Source organism: Lacerta agilis, chromosome 17 (genome assembly GCF_009819535.1).
Source record: "Lacerta agilis isolate rLacAgi1 chromosome 17, rLacAgi1.pri, whole genome shotgun sequence".
NCBI classification, from domain to species: domain Eukaryota; kingdom Metazoa; phylum Chordata; class Lepidosauria; order Squamata; family Lacertidae; genus Lacerta; species Lacerta agilis.
Genome location: NC_046328.1, coordinates 29,758,683 through 29,773,437, shown reverse-complemented (window position 1 = coordinate 29,773,437; position 14,755 = coordinate 29,758,683). Strand labels below are relative to the sequence as shown.

The window sequence follows — 14,755 nt, the reverse complement described above, 5'->3', positions numbered from 1 at the left end:
AAAAATGGGTTTCTTAGGAGTGGCTGGAAATAAAGTGTAGCGTTACTACCCCGCTTCCCTCCACCCCTTCTCCAGCAAGCAGGGGGAAATAGCGGGGTTTTTTCCCTTTTACTTTTACTTTTTGCCTGTACCCAGCCCTCCGGCCGGGTCACAGAAGGTATCTTGCTGCCACCACCCCCTGGGTCGGGACCTGGCTGTCGCTACAGGCCAAAGCGCGGGGGCCGCTTTCCCTGTACTCCCGCAGACAGCCTCCCCCCCGGCTCAAACAGAGCCCCAAATAGTAAACTAACGGTAGAGTAGCCGATTGGCAAGGACTGGAATAGCCAAGCAAACAATGGAGGGAACAAAACACAGGAACAAAAGTTCTCTAAAATATCTTTTACTTAAGGATCAGTAAAACACAAAAGGCACAGTTTTCACAGAACAAGGCACAAACTTAAAACAACAAAACATCTAATTAACTAGACTCAATACACATACTTGATCCCTCTCCTTCTCGGCAGGGATAGATACTCTGGGACTGGTGGGGTGTTGGGGCGCAGGTCGCTGTTTCTCTGCGCTCCTTTCCAAACACCTCACCTCCTCCGTTGCTGGAATCAGCTCCTCTCTGAGGCTCCTGGCTTCCGTGGTCAGCACTGGCCCTGGGCTCCTAGGTTGCTCCATCCGCTGGAAGAACGGGCGCCCCGCCTCAAAACCACTTTCCCGGGAACGCCTCGGTGTAGACCGGCTGCCCTCCTCTGAGCGCGCCTTGATTTCACTGCTCACAAAACGTCCTTTACTCTCCGACAAGCTGCGCGCGTGGAAGCCTCCCCGCTGCTCATCTCGTCTCCACACCGGCTGGAACAGAAGCGGGTCTCTCGGCTGGACTCCCGCCTGGGCACTTGGGGTTGTTAACTCCTTGAGTCCCGGCAGTTCTATCTCCCCGGCCCCTGCTTCACTGCTCCTTTCGACGTGTGTGGTCAAAAGCTGGCTTGGGACCGATGTTCTCACCGGCACCCTTTGAAACCACTGCTCTTCTTTTACATTTCTCAGTTGGTGCGACGGAGTTCCTCTCAAATCTAAGCCTCGCAAGGCCAGAGAGAGCTCTCCAGAATCTCTGCCTGCTGCCATTTCCTAGCTAGCAAAATAACAAACCGCTTGCCCCTTGTTCGGAAAATGTGCCACAAAACAACGTTTCCTAATTCACTCCTGTTTGCTTGGTCTTTTCCCACCGCTTTGCCACCATGTAGCGTTACTACCCCGCTTCCCTCCACCCCTTCTCCAGCAAGCAGGGGGAAATAGCGGGGTTTTTTTCCCTTTTACTTTTACTTTTTGCCTGTACCCAGCCCTCCGGCCGGGTCACAGAAGGTATCTTGCTGCCACCACCCCCTGGGTCGGGACCTGGCTGTCGCTACAGGCCAAAGCGCGGGGGCCGCTTTCCCTGTACTCCCGCAGACAGCCTCCCCCCGGCTCAAACAGAGCCCCAAATAGTAAACTAACGGTAGAGTAGCCGATTGGCAAGGACTGGAATAGCCAAGCAAACAATGGAGGGAACAAAACACAGGAACAAAAGTTCTCTAAAATATCTTTTACTTAAGGATCAGTAAAACACAAAAGGCACAGTTTTCACAGAACAAGGCACAAACTTAAAACAACAAAACATCTAATTAACTAGACTCAATACACATACTTGATCCCTCTCCTTCTCGGCAGGGATAGATACTCAACTGCTTAGCATCTGAAAGAGCTGGCAAAAGTCCTCAAGCACTCCCCCAGGACATAATGGTTGATGGGGAGGGAAAGTCCTTCGACGCCTCAGCTCTTCAGCGATGATGTTCCAGCAATAGGCAGACTCCAAGCTCTGAAGTCTCCCCCCAGCCCTGCTGTCTCCTTGACACAGCCCAGCCTAGATAAGGGGTTAGCCCACCCCCGCTGGCCAATTACTGCCCTAAGATCGTTAGTCACAGCTGTCACTGATCAGAGGGCAGCTGTGAGTCTGGGCTGTTACCTCCTGAATTACTCATCAGCCTAACGAGCACCAGTTGGCCCCAACCCCATTCTCGTCAGGCCAGGGTGCTTCTCTGAGGCCAAAACTTACATATCTCTCAAGATCTTCTTAAAGGCACCCCCATTTTTACATTCCTTAAAGGCATCCTCCCTTATACAGTGATACCCGCGATTCTAATTACCCCAAGACCTTTATTTCCAAACCAGGGATTTGGTATTTCCCTACACCCTCCCTCCTAAAAGGAAATTTGGGGTTCCAGGCCCCAAATTTCCCTTCTTAATACTACTGAGGTAAATAGTCACCCAGTACCTTTTGGAGCAAACAACCACTCCACAGAGTTATGAAAACAACTTAGAGTATCAGCTGCCACATTCGCCTCTTCAGGAATATGGGTCACTGTGAACTGGCAATCCTGCAACACCCAACTCCCCTGCAGCAATTTGTGATGGAAATTCTTTACCCTCTCTAACCAGCGATTCTACAGACGGTCGTTCCATTAGCTTCGGGAACTGCTCGACCTCGGCTAAGCGTCCGGCTTGCTGGCACCCGGTCAACAAATCCACAGGCCCTGGAGGGCCCCTTTCCAGGCTGCTCGAATAAGCTGGCACCCCCGCCATCCCAGGAGTCACGAATAGCTTTAAGGCAGTCACGTGGTACTCCCTGGGCTTGGCGTGCAGTTTTTTACATTCTACTACATAGCGAACAGCACTGAGCCTTTGTTTTATTACACCAGGCCCTTCCCACTTTGTAGCCAGCTTGTGTGGTCGTACTGGTCTCACAATCAACACACTATCCCCAACCGAAAAACTCTTCTCTCTAGCTTTCCCATCATAACCACACTCCTGCTGACCTCCTAGCTGGATCGGGGCCTCCCCCTCCCTCCTAGGCTGGGCAACCAAACTTTCTCCCCCTTCGGGTGACTCAGCTGTTTCACGTTCCCCAGATGTCTCATTCCCAGGCGTGGGAAGTTCCTCCCCCCCCCGCCCCTCAGCAGTTTCAAGTCCCCCTTCCTCAAGGGTAATGGGCCCCATGCTCCCCCCTCCTTCTCGACTCTGGAAGCATGAGGAATCCTCCTCTTGAGTAGTAGGGACTGCACAAGATGAACTTTCCTCCCCCTCCTCCATAGAGAAAAAGGGTAGTTCTTGCAACATTTCTACTGAGGTTACATTAAGAAGCCGCCTCCCACCTCCCTCCAGAGTCTCGGCCACAGGGGTTGCTTCCACAGAGCAGTCCCCCAGTTCGTTCTTCACAAAAACCTTGTACGCCAAGTCGTTTCCCACCAGGACCTCCGCTGGGCACGCATGGGGCTCGTGGACCAAAACTAGCTGTGGCCCTTCGTACCCCTTATACTCCACCTGTACCATGGCAGTTAGTTGGTCGAATGGGGAGGCTCCATACGGGCTAATCTTCAATCTCTGGGGCTGCAGCTGACCCAGCGACACCAGTTCTTTGGACACGCTCGTAATGTCTGCCCCAGAGTCTCGATAGGCCAATGCCCGTATGCCATTTACCCAGATGGGTGCAGTAAACTGCGCTTGAGCCCACTCCCTATGCGGGGCGGTCACACCCTTGATCTCGGCCAGGCACACGCCCGGTACCGCCGCAGACGCCAAGGTCCCGGCTGCTGACGGCTGGCTCGGCGCAGGTGGGGAAACGCCCTCGCTCCACGCCCTTGCCTGGTTCTTTGCCTGCTGCAGCCTTGCGGCTTCCACGTCCCAGTCCTCCTTCTGTTGGAAGGCCCTTATCGCAGGGGTAGATGTTACTACAGCCCCCTTCCTCTTCGCCCATTCCACACATTCGTTTTTTATGTGGCCAGGCCGTTTACAAAAAAAACACAGTCCAGAACTGGGATTTACTTTCCCTTTGTCAGCCCCTCCTGTCGATGACCCTTTCCCAGGAGACGCTGCCTTAGTCCCTTCGCCTCCAGCGGACATTCCTGCTTTCACACCAGCCCCAGGGGTGATGGTACGCCCCCCTCCCGGCTGATGTTTAAACATTGTGGCGGCGCGATTCTGCCTGAACGTTTCCGCCAACCTGGCCGCCTCATCTAGAGTCCTCGGGGCTTGATCTGCCACCAAACTAGCCAACTCGGGAGACAACGCTTTATAGTACTGCTCCCTCAGGATCAGCTGGTACATATCTTCCAAAGTTCGTATACCTTCCGCAGCCACCCACAACTCAAAGTTTTGCAACATTTTGTCTGCCAACAATGTCAGACTTTCATTCGGACCAGGTCTCTCCACCTCCCTGAACCTTCTCCGGTAGGTGTCTGCGTTAAAACAGTACCGGCGAGACACAAGTTCTTTGAAATGGGGGTAATTGTTACATTTCGAGGCCGGAAGACGCCCCAAGAGTTCTAAGAGCTCCCCCGAGAGCAAAGTCCTGAGCAGCACCACATACATCTCCAGCGGTACCCCCTGGTCTTGGCATGAGCGTTCAAACAACGTTAGATAGCTCAAAACGTCAGTGGGGGGCACGTACTTGGGCAGGAGACGAAAATCCACGTCCCTCGAGCTCCAAACCCTCGGGCGATATGGGGGACCCACTGGCCCCTGATAATACTCCTCCTCCTCCTCCCCTGGGTAATACGACGGCCCCCTTAATTCTGTCCAGCCCCGGACTCGGGGCGGCGGTTCAGCATAGCTTGGCTGGCCTGCTTCGGCCCCTCTGGGACTGGTGGGGTGTTGGGGCGCAGGTCGCTGTTTCTCTGCGCTCCTTTCCAAACACCTCACCTCCTCCGTTGCTGGAATCAGCTCCTCTCTGAGGCTCCTGGCTTCCGTGGTCAGCACTGGCCCTGGGCTCCTAGGTTGCTCCATCCGCTGGAAGAACGGGCGCCCCGCCTCAAAACCACTTTCCCGGGAACGCCTCGGTGTAGACCGGCTGCCCTCCTCCGAGCGCGCCTTGATTTCACTGCTCACAAAACGTCCTTTACTCTCCGACAAGCTGCGCGCGTGGAAGCCTCCCCGCTGCTCATCTCGTCTCCACACCGGCTGGAACAGAAGCGGGTCTCTCGGCTGGACTCCCGCCTGGGCACTTGGGGTTGTTAACTCCTTGAGTCCCGGCAGTTCTATCTCCCCGGCCCCTGCTTCACTGCTCCTTTCGACGTGTGTGGTCAAAAGCTGGCTTGGGACCGATGTTCTCACCGGCACCCTTTGAAACCACTGCTCTTCTTTTACATTTCTCAGTTGGTGCGACGGAGTTCCTCTCAAATCTAAGCCTCGCAAGGCCAGAGAGAGCTCTCCAGAATCTCTGCCTGCTGCCATTTCCTAGCTAGCAAAATAACAAACCGCTTGCCCCTTGTTCGGAAAATGTGCCACAAAACAACGTTTCCTAATTCACTCCTGTTTGCTTGGTCTTTTCCCACCGCTTTGCCACCATGTAGCGTTACTACCCCGCTTCCCTCCACCCCTTCTCCAGCAAGCAGGGGGAAATAGCGGGGTTTTTTCCCTTTTACTTTTACTTTTTGCCTGTACCCAGCCCTCCGGCCGGGTCACAGAAGGTATCTTGCTGCCACCACCCCCTGGGTCGGGACCTGGCTGTCGCTACAGGCCAAAGCGCGGGGGCCGCTTTCCCTGTACTCCCGCAGACAGCCTCCCCCCGGCTCAAACAGAGCCCCAAATAGTAAACTAACGGTAGAGTAGCTGATTGGCAAGGACTGGAATAGCCAAGCAAACAATGGAGGGAACAAAACACAGGAACAAAAGTTCTCTAAAATATCTTTTACTTAAGGATCAGTAAAACACAAAAGGCACAGTTTTCACAGAACAAGGCACAAACTTAAAACAACAAAACATCTAATTAACTAGACTCAATACACATACTTGATCCCTCTCCTTCTCGGCAGGGATAGATACTCAACTGCTTAGCATCTGAAAGAGCTGGCAAAAGTCCTCAAGCACTCCCCCAGGACATAATGGTTGATGGGGAGGGAAAGTCCTTCGACGCCTCAGCTCTTCAGCGATGATGTTCCAGCAATAGGCAGACTCCAAGCTCTGAAGTCTCCCCCCAGCCCTGCTGTCTCCTTGACACAGCCCAGCCTAGATAAGGGGTTAGCCCACCCCCGCTGGCCAATTACTGCCCTAAGATCGTTAGTCACAGCTGTCACTGATCAGAGGGCAGCTGTGAGTCTGGGCTGTTACCTCCTGAATTACTCATCAGCCTAATGAGCACCAGTTGGCCCCAACCCCATTCTCGTCAGGCCAGGGTGCTTCTCTGAGGCCAAAACTTACATATCTCTCAAGATCTTCTTAAAGGCACCCCCATTTTTACATTCCTTAAAGGCATCCTCCCTTATACAGTGATACCCGCGATTCTAATTACCCCAAGACCTTTATTTCCAAAACCAGGGATTTGGTATTTCCCTACATAAAGTGCTGGTGAATGTTCTTCCTATAGTAAAAATAATAATCCCAGGTTGCTGCAGAAATGCAGAGAACCAAATTTAATACCAGGAAAATGGGAAACAGAATGGAAATTCATTCCTACTCTCAAATGAAGGGGCCAGGTGGCTAAAGGCAACTGGCTTGGCTCCGATCTCCCTTTCTAGACATCCCATAGCCTTGGCCTGCCACTCATCTGTCCCCCAAAGGCCTTGCTTCACCCACTCCAAGCCACAAGGGAGCCTGTCCCCTGCGGAAGATGGTTGGATGTTGGGAGGCATAGGAGTTAGAGTGGGTTAGAGACAGAGGGGAAACAGAGAGAGTGAATCGGATTACAGTGTTTCGATGTATTAAAAACCTGTCTGCGTTCACAATAAACTGGATTCTTTGTTATTACGTTACAACCCGACTGAATTGCCGGGGAGAACCTGGTTGGTAGCAGCCGATTAGTGGTCGCACAGGGTCAACAGTCCATGGAACGACCGGGGGATCTGTGTGATTGCCACACCTTGCTTCACCCACTCCAAGCCACAACGGTGCCTGTTCCCTTCTGGAAATCCTGGAGCACCACTGCCGGTCAGTGGAGACAAAACTGAGCTGCATGCATGGACCCACATTTCTGATCAGGATAATGAGGCAGATGCCTGTTGAAACCAGCCCTTCCCTGAGATCCATGAGGACAGGAATCTCTATTTTTAGAGGATTTTTAGCAGCTGGAAGAGCATCTGCTTCGCATGCAGAAGGTCCCTGGTTCAATGACAGTCAGGGCTGGGAAAGACTCCCTGCCTGAAACCCTAGAGACTGGCTGCCGGTCAGTGTAGGCAGTACTGAGCTAGGTGAACCCAATGGTCTGGCTCAGTGTGAAGCAGTTTCCAGTGTTCCTAATCCTGCCCCACCCCATATGCAAAGGATGGGAGGAAAAGGAGGTTGGACAGGGGTGCAGGGAAGAGGGAGGGGGAAAACACGGAGGAGGCAGACTTGAACACAGAACAAAAAACCCTTTAATGAAGGGAGGGGGTCATATCCGTCCAGCCTTCCGTCACTCAGCTGCCGACAGTCCGGGATAAAAGGGGTTCGTGGGTTATAAATACAACTTCTAGAAGCCACAGGCCAGGATCTTCCGCACACAGCCAAGGGATGGGTGGCTTCAGCTGACAAGGCCTGTGGGGAAAAGCAGGAGGGGGAGAAGTGAGCCCACCGACCCCAAAGGTGCAACTGCAATGAACTCCCATTGTGGTTTGAACCTGCATGAGGTCCAAAAGAAGCACAAGTCCCCCGAGAGTGCAGGTGGGCATACGAGCCCACCGTAAAGTAAAATTCACATCCATTGCTCCACCCACTGTCACCTCTCACCCCACCCACCACAGGCAATGCAGCTCCCAGAAAATTACCCAGAGGGAATGTGGCCCCCTCAAGCTGAAATAGGCCCCCCACTTCTGTAGTGGGAAGATAATCCCATCACATGGCCTGGCTATACTTTAACCCTTACTGATCTTTCAAGTTCCCAATTCCCTTTTTAAAGTCTCTCCCCCCCCCTTGAATAATTCAATTATTTTTAAAATCTTTTGGAATCTGCCATGCTGGCAAAAGACAGAAACTTACCAAGGTAATCATCCATGAGGGACCCAATAGCAAACTGCAAAAGAGAGAGATTTTTTTTTTAAAAAAAATCTTCATTTACTTTAAACTCACACTTTCATAAAAAATATACCGAGGCGGTATAGAACATATAAGAATAAAATCAAAAAAAAGTATCCGTTAAAAATATCAATCGAAGTGGAGTAGACCCTTTCCCTCCTCTTCATGTTCTCCTCACAACAGACCTGAGAGGTAGGCAAAGCTAGGCTGAGACACAGTGACTGGCCCAAGGGGAGCTCCATGGCTCAGTGAGGATTTGAACCCTGGTCCCCCAGGTCCCCGTCTAGCACTCTAACCGCTACTCCACACTGCCTCTGAGCCAGGAGGGTGGTGGGTATATGTGTGTGTCCGTGTGTGAACTGCTGTTGCTGTTTTATTATGGCCTGCTGCTTATAAGCTGCCTTCAAAAATCATTTGGTTGAAAAAGTCAGGGTGCAAATAAATACTCTTACAACTCACAATATCGTTCTTGTCCACGCGGGTGCCCACAATCTTCAGCCTGATCTCATCGTCTTGCTGGATGACAATATCCTGTGTTGGGGGGGGAAGGAGACAGCGAAGGGCTGTGCTCAACGACTGGCTGGTGCCCATTGGGGAATGGTAGGGCAGAGGGCAGGGAGCCAGCCAGTAGGTGGCGCCAGAGCCAACAACACAGAGACTGTGGAGGAGGAAGGTGGTAGGCAAAGCCCCTCTCTGAACTGCTTCTAAGGAGAGGATCACTTACCTCATCTACAGTTTTGTAGCATGGAGGATTGGAGTTGGGGTCAAATTCCATTTCAGAGGGAATGGACTGCAAAGAGAATTAAGAGGGGATATGAGCAGCTGAAGGGGAGGCGAAAGGGAAGATGGGCTGATAGTTCTGTGGTAGAGGACGGACGGCATTCTCTGACACCCTCACAGCCCTTCTGGAAGCCGCTGAGACATTGGCCCTCACCCCCCCGCCAAGCCTAGGGCACTTACATGTCGCGAAATGAAGCAAGACATGGGCCCAATTTCAGTGAAGAGTCCGACCTGGTGAGAGAACAACAAAAAACATCACTCTCAAGCAACCCCCATCTTGAAAGTATGTCGGCGTTCGCACAAGGAAAGGCAGGCCAGGACTTTGGGGCAGGCGTCGGCAAAGCGAGTCAGAGGGGCCCTCCAGTGCAACAGGACTTCCTCTTAACAGGGCCTTAACCAGCATGGCTTCCCCCCCAAAGAATCCTGGGTGTTGTGGTTTGTTAAGGGTGCAGAGAGTTGTGAGGCGGCCATTTTCCCCTCGCAGAGATACAGTTCCCAGAATTCTCTGGGAAGGAGGATTGATTGTTTAACAACTCTGGGAACTCTGTGAGGGGAATAAAGGCCTCCTAAAAACTCTCAGCACCTTTCACAAATTCCAGTTCCCGGGATTGTGTGGGGAAAGCCACGACTGTATAAAGCGAGGCTGTAGCACTTGAAATGTACGGTGCGGATGTGGACCAAGACGTTTCACCTCACCTTGTTCACCTGAGTCACAACAGCATCCACCACTTCACCCTTGAAAGGCCGGAAGACGATGGCCTTGTATTTGACCGGGTAAAGGACAAAGCCGCGCCCAGGCTGGATCACACCCGCACCAATGTTGTCAATGGTAGTGACAGCGATTACAAAGCCATATCTGTGAAGGAGGAGAAATAATTAACAATAATTTTATTATTTATATGCCACCCATCTGACTGGGTTGCCCCAGTCACTCTGCGCAGCTTCCAGCAAAATGTAAAAACACCATAAAACATAAAACATTAGGAACTTGCCAATACAGGGCTGGCTTCAGATGTCTTCTGAAAGTCAGACAGTTGTTTATCTCCTTCACATCGGATGGGAGGGCGTTCCACAGTGCGGGTGCCACTACTGAGAAGGCCCTCTGCCTGGTACCCTGTAACTCCTGCTTCTCGCAGTGAAGAAACTGCCAGAAGGCCCTCGGAGCAGGACCTCAGTGACTAAGCGATGGGAGTGGAGTAAGTAAGTTAACTTTTTCCATCCCTTTGCTTTTAGGCATCTGGTTGTTTTGTTTTTTTAAGCTGTTGGTCATAGTTTCATGAGTTAATCCTGGCTCAGGCTGTTTTAACAATAATAAAATACTACTACTACTACTACTACTACTAATAATAATAATAATAATATATTATTTATACCCCACCCATCTGGCTGGGTTTCCCCAGCCACTCTGGGCGGCTCCCAACAGAATATTAAAAACACGATAAAAGGTCAAACATTAAAAACTTCCCTAAACAGGGTTGCCTTCAGATGTCCTCTAAAAGTCAGACAGTTGTTTATTTCCTTGACATCTGATGGGAGGGCGTTCCACAGGGCGGGCGCCACTACCGAGAAGGCCCTCTGCCTGGTTCCCTGTAACCTCACTTCTTGCAATGAGGGACCACCAGAAGGCCCTCCTTAGAGCTGGACCTCAGTGTCTGGGCTGAACAATGTGGGTGGAGACGCTCCTTTAGGTATACTGGGCCGAGGCCGTTTAGGGCTTTAAAGGTCAGCACCAACACTTTGAATTGTGCTTGGAAACGCACTGGGAGCCAATGAAGATCCTTTAGGACCAGTTTGATGGTATATGGTCCCAGTGGCTGATCCCAGTTGCTAGATTAGTCGTAGTTTCTGTGTCACCTTCAAAGGTAGCCCCACGTAGAGCACATTGCAGAAATCCAATCCTGCTTCTCAGGGGGCAGTGGTGCAACAATGTGGGATTGTGGGGTGTGTGTGTGTGTGTGTGTGTCAAAGACCCATTACTATTTCTGCAGCAGAGTACTCGTCTCCAGAACCTTAGAGCTGCCAAAATGCTCGCCCACTGGGTTATGAACCTTCACCTAAAAACAAAGTAAGATTTCAGTCCTCATTGTTCCACATAAAGATCTGATTTAAACTACAGTTACCAAGATTCTTTGGAGGGAAAACCAGGGATGACACTGGTTTAAATGTGCATCTCATCCAGGCCATTGCTGATCTACACCGCCAAACGTAACAGAGACAGAGGATCCCAATATGCTCTTTCACTTACTTGCCCGTGCAAGTCCCCTCCACCTCGGTAAAGAGCTTCTGCTTAACAGTGTTGAGGAGGTTGGGCCCAAAGTAACGAGGGTGCAACAGGATTTCGTGTTCCAATGAGATCTGGAGGCAAAACCGGTGTGAAGCAGAAAGAGACATTAGCGCAACAGCCACTCAGCAAATAGCAACGTTAGACCTGATTCCCACTGCACTGTGACAGCTGGTCTACACAGCCAAAGGAAGGCAAGTGGAGGGAGAAGGCCCTGTCACAGAATGGTGACAAGAGGGGACTCATTGCAGCACCTAGTCACAAGCTTAATTCCAGTAACACACTTGGGTACTTTTTTTAAAAAAACACTTACTACTTTGTCAAAACAAAATCAAAAATTCTTTCCAGTAGCACCTTAGAGACCAACTGAGTTTGTTCTTGGTATGAGCTTTCGTGTGCTACTTTGGGATACTACTTTGTGTATCCCAGAGGCTCAAGGTGCCTGCACATGGTTCTCCCCCTAATTTAATCCTCACAACAGCCCTGCTGCAAAGTAGGCAGAGAAACAATGGTTGGCCCAAGGTCACACGGTGAGTGTCATGGCTGAGTGAACCCAGGTCTCCCAGGTCCAGCAATTAACCACTGCACTACACTGGCTTCTCAAGGAAGCTCCCAGGGTTGAACCTGGGAGCTTCTGCATGCAATGCTCTGAGCTGTGACCCTTCCCCAGTATTTTCAATGAGGTCTACTCCCAGGTAAGCAGGTTTAGGATTGCAGTAGAGAACTGCTGGGCCACCCAAAGATCTGAATCTAGCCCAGCATCCAGATGTCAGCAGGGAGCCAGACAGATGCAGCTGCCACCTGATGTGTGTGCACAGCAACTACTTCAGAGGTATAATGTCTGTGGACAAGGGAGGCTCCATTTGCCATCACAGTCAATAGAGTGACAGAGCCATTTCTGATGATTCAGGCTGATTTGAGAGCTAGAGTGGTGTCGTGGTTAGAATGTTGGATCACTACCTGGGAGACCAGGGGTTAAATTCCCACTTGGCCACGGACCTCATTGCTTCTCAGCCTAAGGGAATTAAATGAGATGAGGGAGAGCCACATATGTCACCTTGTTCTGGAAGGGATTAATAATAATAATAATAATAATAATAATAATAATAATAATAACCTCACCCATCTGGCTGGGTTTCCCCAGCCACTCTGGGTGGCTGGGAACAGAATATTATTATTATTATTATTATTATTAAGAGTTAAAACATCAGACATTAAAAACTTCTCTAAGCAGGGCTGCCTTCAGATGTCTTCTAAAGGTTGTTTATTTTCTTGACATCTGTAGTGAGGGAACCACCAGAGGGCCCTTGGAGCTGGACCTCAGTGTCTGGGCTAAATGATGGGGGAGGAAAATAACTGCAATAAATAAATAAAATCCTATACATTAAAAAAAAAAATCCTCTAAGCTAACAGTCACAAAACAGTGCTGTGCTGGGCTGGAGTAGTCAAGGTTCTGTTCAGGGCAGACTTGCTGAAATCCACGAACAAGACTAGGTTATGGACATTCATTTCAACAGGTCTACCCTGAGTAAAACTCGGCTGCATACCACCTGATGAGGGCGGCAAGTAGCAGCGCTGCGTTTGATCTCCCCTGTCCAAGATCTCCTCCTCTTCCAACTGGGTGCCACCAACACTTGAGTGAACTCCCCAGAGTGGCAACAGAAACACAGAATGCCAGAACTTGTAAAGTTGGAAGGGACCACGGGGGTCATCTAGTCCAACCCCCTGCGATGCAGGAATCTTTTGCCCAAGTGGGGCTCAAACCTGCAGCCCTGAGATTAAGAGTCTCATGTTCTACCGACCGAGTTATTACAAGACTACATAACGACGGAAGGGCCAGAATGTCTCCTTGACGTTACACATCATTCATTTGCCCCCGCGACCACATCTTTCACTTCCCACGTGGGGTGCCCGGGTAGCACTCGAGCAGGAAATGAGGTAAAACCTAAGACTCCCCAGTAATAATAATTTAAAAAATACTCACATGGTAAAACATCCTGGTGCCTCCCTGCGCGCACGCGCGCGTACGCACCTCTTTTCTCTTTTCGAGACCGGAAGGAACGCAGAGACGCTGTACGTTCTAAATGTTGCAAGGCAGCTTCGTCCTGATTGGCTGCGCGGCGATGGGATTCCATTGCCGCCTACGAAGAAAACAGGAAGCTGCCGGGACAGGGGAGGGGAACGTTGCTTGCCTGCGCGTGCGCCTCAGCGGTCGATGCCAGTGCCTATAGTGTCATGGCGGGTGCGCAGGGCTCTCCTATTAGTGGGATGTATATAGTGGGGGGGGGGGGAACTCTTTCCATAGAAGACGTTTGCTAGACATCAGAACATGAGAAGGGTCTTACAGCTGGATCGGCCCAGCCAGCCTGGAATTCAGAGACATATGCTGCCTCTGACCCTGGAGGGAGAACACAGCCAGTAAGGTTAGTAGCCACTCACCTGAGGGTCCAAGGTTCAAATCCTGTCATCTCTAGGTAGGCCTAGGAGAGATTCCTTGTCTGAAACCCTGGAAGGCTGCTGCCAGTCAGTGCTGGCAACACTGAGCACCTAGGTGGACCAATCATCTGACTCAGCAACGTCCTATGTTCCTATGGGAGCTACCTGTAATTTCCCTGTGCTTTGAGGGAGGCTCTCTGCACGTCACCAGAAGCTGTGTATTCAAGGTTTTTTTTCTTAATGGATTGCTTTTAACTTGCTGGAAACAATGAGCAACGAATTGGTTTTAGCAGCTGCTTTTACTCACTTTTTATTTTGTGTGTGTGCTCTTATTTGTCATAGAATTGTAGAGTTGGAAAGGACCACGAGGCTCATCTAATCCAAACCCTTGCAATGAAATAATCTTTTGCCCAACATGGGGCTCAAACCTACAACCCTGAGATATAGAGTCTCTTGCTCTATTGACTAAGCTATGTCATCATACTGTTGTTTTCATATTATCGCTCTTCATTATTAACATCTATATTCTGCTTTTCCTCCAAGAAGCTCAAGACAGCATAGATGCTTTCCTCCTCTCCTTGTTCTATCCTCACAACAACCCTGTGAGGTAGTTTAAACCCAGAGATCATTACCATATGGAAGTGCTCTTTTCTCCATATGTTTGAAACTCCCAAAACGCCCATGAGATACCTGCTGTATCATCATCATCATCATCAGTAATAATACAATTTATTACCCGCCCTTCATCCTACCATCCCAGGGCAGGTCAGAACAATTTAAAACAAAACGTTAAACACAGTTTAAAACAAATTGCAATCCTGCAAGAATAGGGTGGGTCCTACATCTCAGCTGGCAAAAACCAAAGCACTTCCTTCAAATTCCTCCTCAAAACCCACCTTTTCTATGAAGCTTTGGCACAATCCCCTAAACTCCCCATGCCCTGCTGCTATACCACCTTCTGTCAGCAAATCAGAATGAACATTGTCTAGCCTCCTTGCAAATACATCAGGAAGAATGCTCAATAAACAGGTCACTGCATATTATTTATTACATTTATGTCCTGCCTTTCCTCCCAAAGGAGTCCAGGGCAGCAGGTATCAGAAACTCTGGCCCTCCAGATGTTGCTAGACTACAACTCCCATCATCCCTGCCCATTGGCCATGCTTGCTGGGGCTGATGGGAGCTGTAGTTCAGCAATGCCTGGAGGGCCCAAATGTTCTCCACATCCAGCATACTGCATCCCTATTTATTCCT

General features: G+C 50.4%; 1 protein-coding gene across 3 annotated transcripts in view; it reads right to left on the bottom strand.

Annotated features, from left to right (window-relative positions):
* The window catches only part of POLR2G (RNA polymerase II subunit G), a 70,207-nt gene extending 57,064 nt beyond the window's left edge, over nt 1-13,143 (bottom strand). For 2 of the 3 annotated variants that reach the window (XM_033135837.1, XM_033135836.1), the window contains exons 1-7: nt 13,050-13,143; nt 11,030-11,139; nt 9,481-9,640; nt 8,965-9,015; nt 8,729-8,794; nt 8,464-8,535; nt 7,969-8,002 (exon numbers count right to left, since the gene is read on the bottom strand). In XM_033135837.1, coding sequence (XP_032991728.1) covers nt 7,969-8,002; nt 8,464-8,535; nt 8,729-8,794; nt 8,965-9,015; nt 9,481-9,640; nt 11,030-11,139; nt 13,050-13,061 — 505 coding nt within the window. In that variant the 5' untranslated portion in view covers nt 13,062-13,143. Of the gene's footprint in view, nt 1-7,344; nt 7,528-7,968; nt 8,003-8,463; nt 8,536-8,728; nt 8,795-8,964; nt 9,016-9,480; nt 9,641-11,029; nt 11,140-13,049 lie in introns of those variants that run through there. The other variant, XM_033135835.1, reaches the window with a different exon arrangement.
* Nucleotides 13,144-14,755: the final 1,612 nt, after the last annotated feature.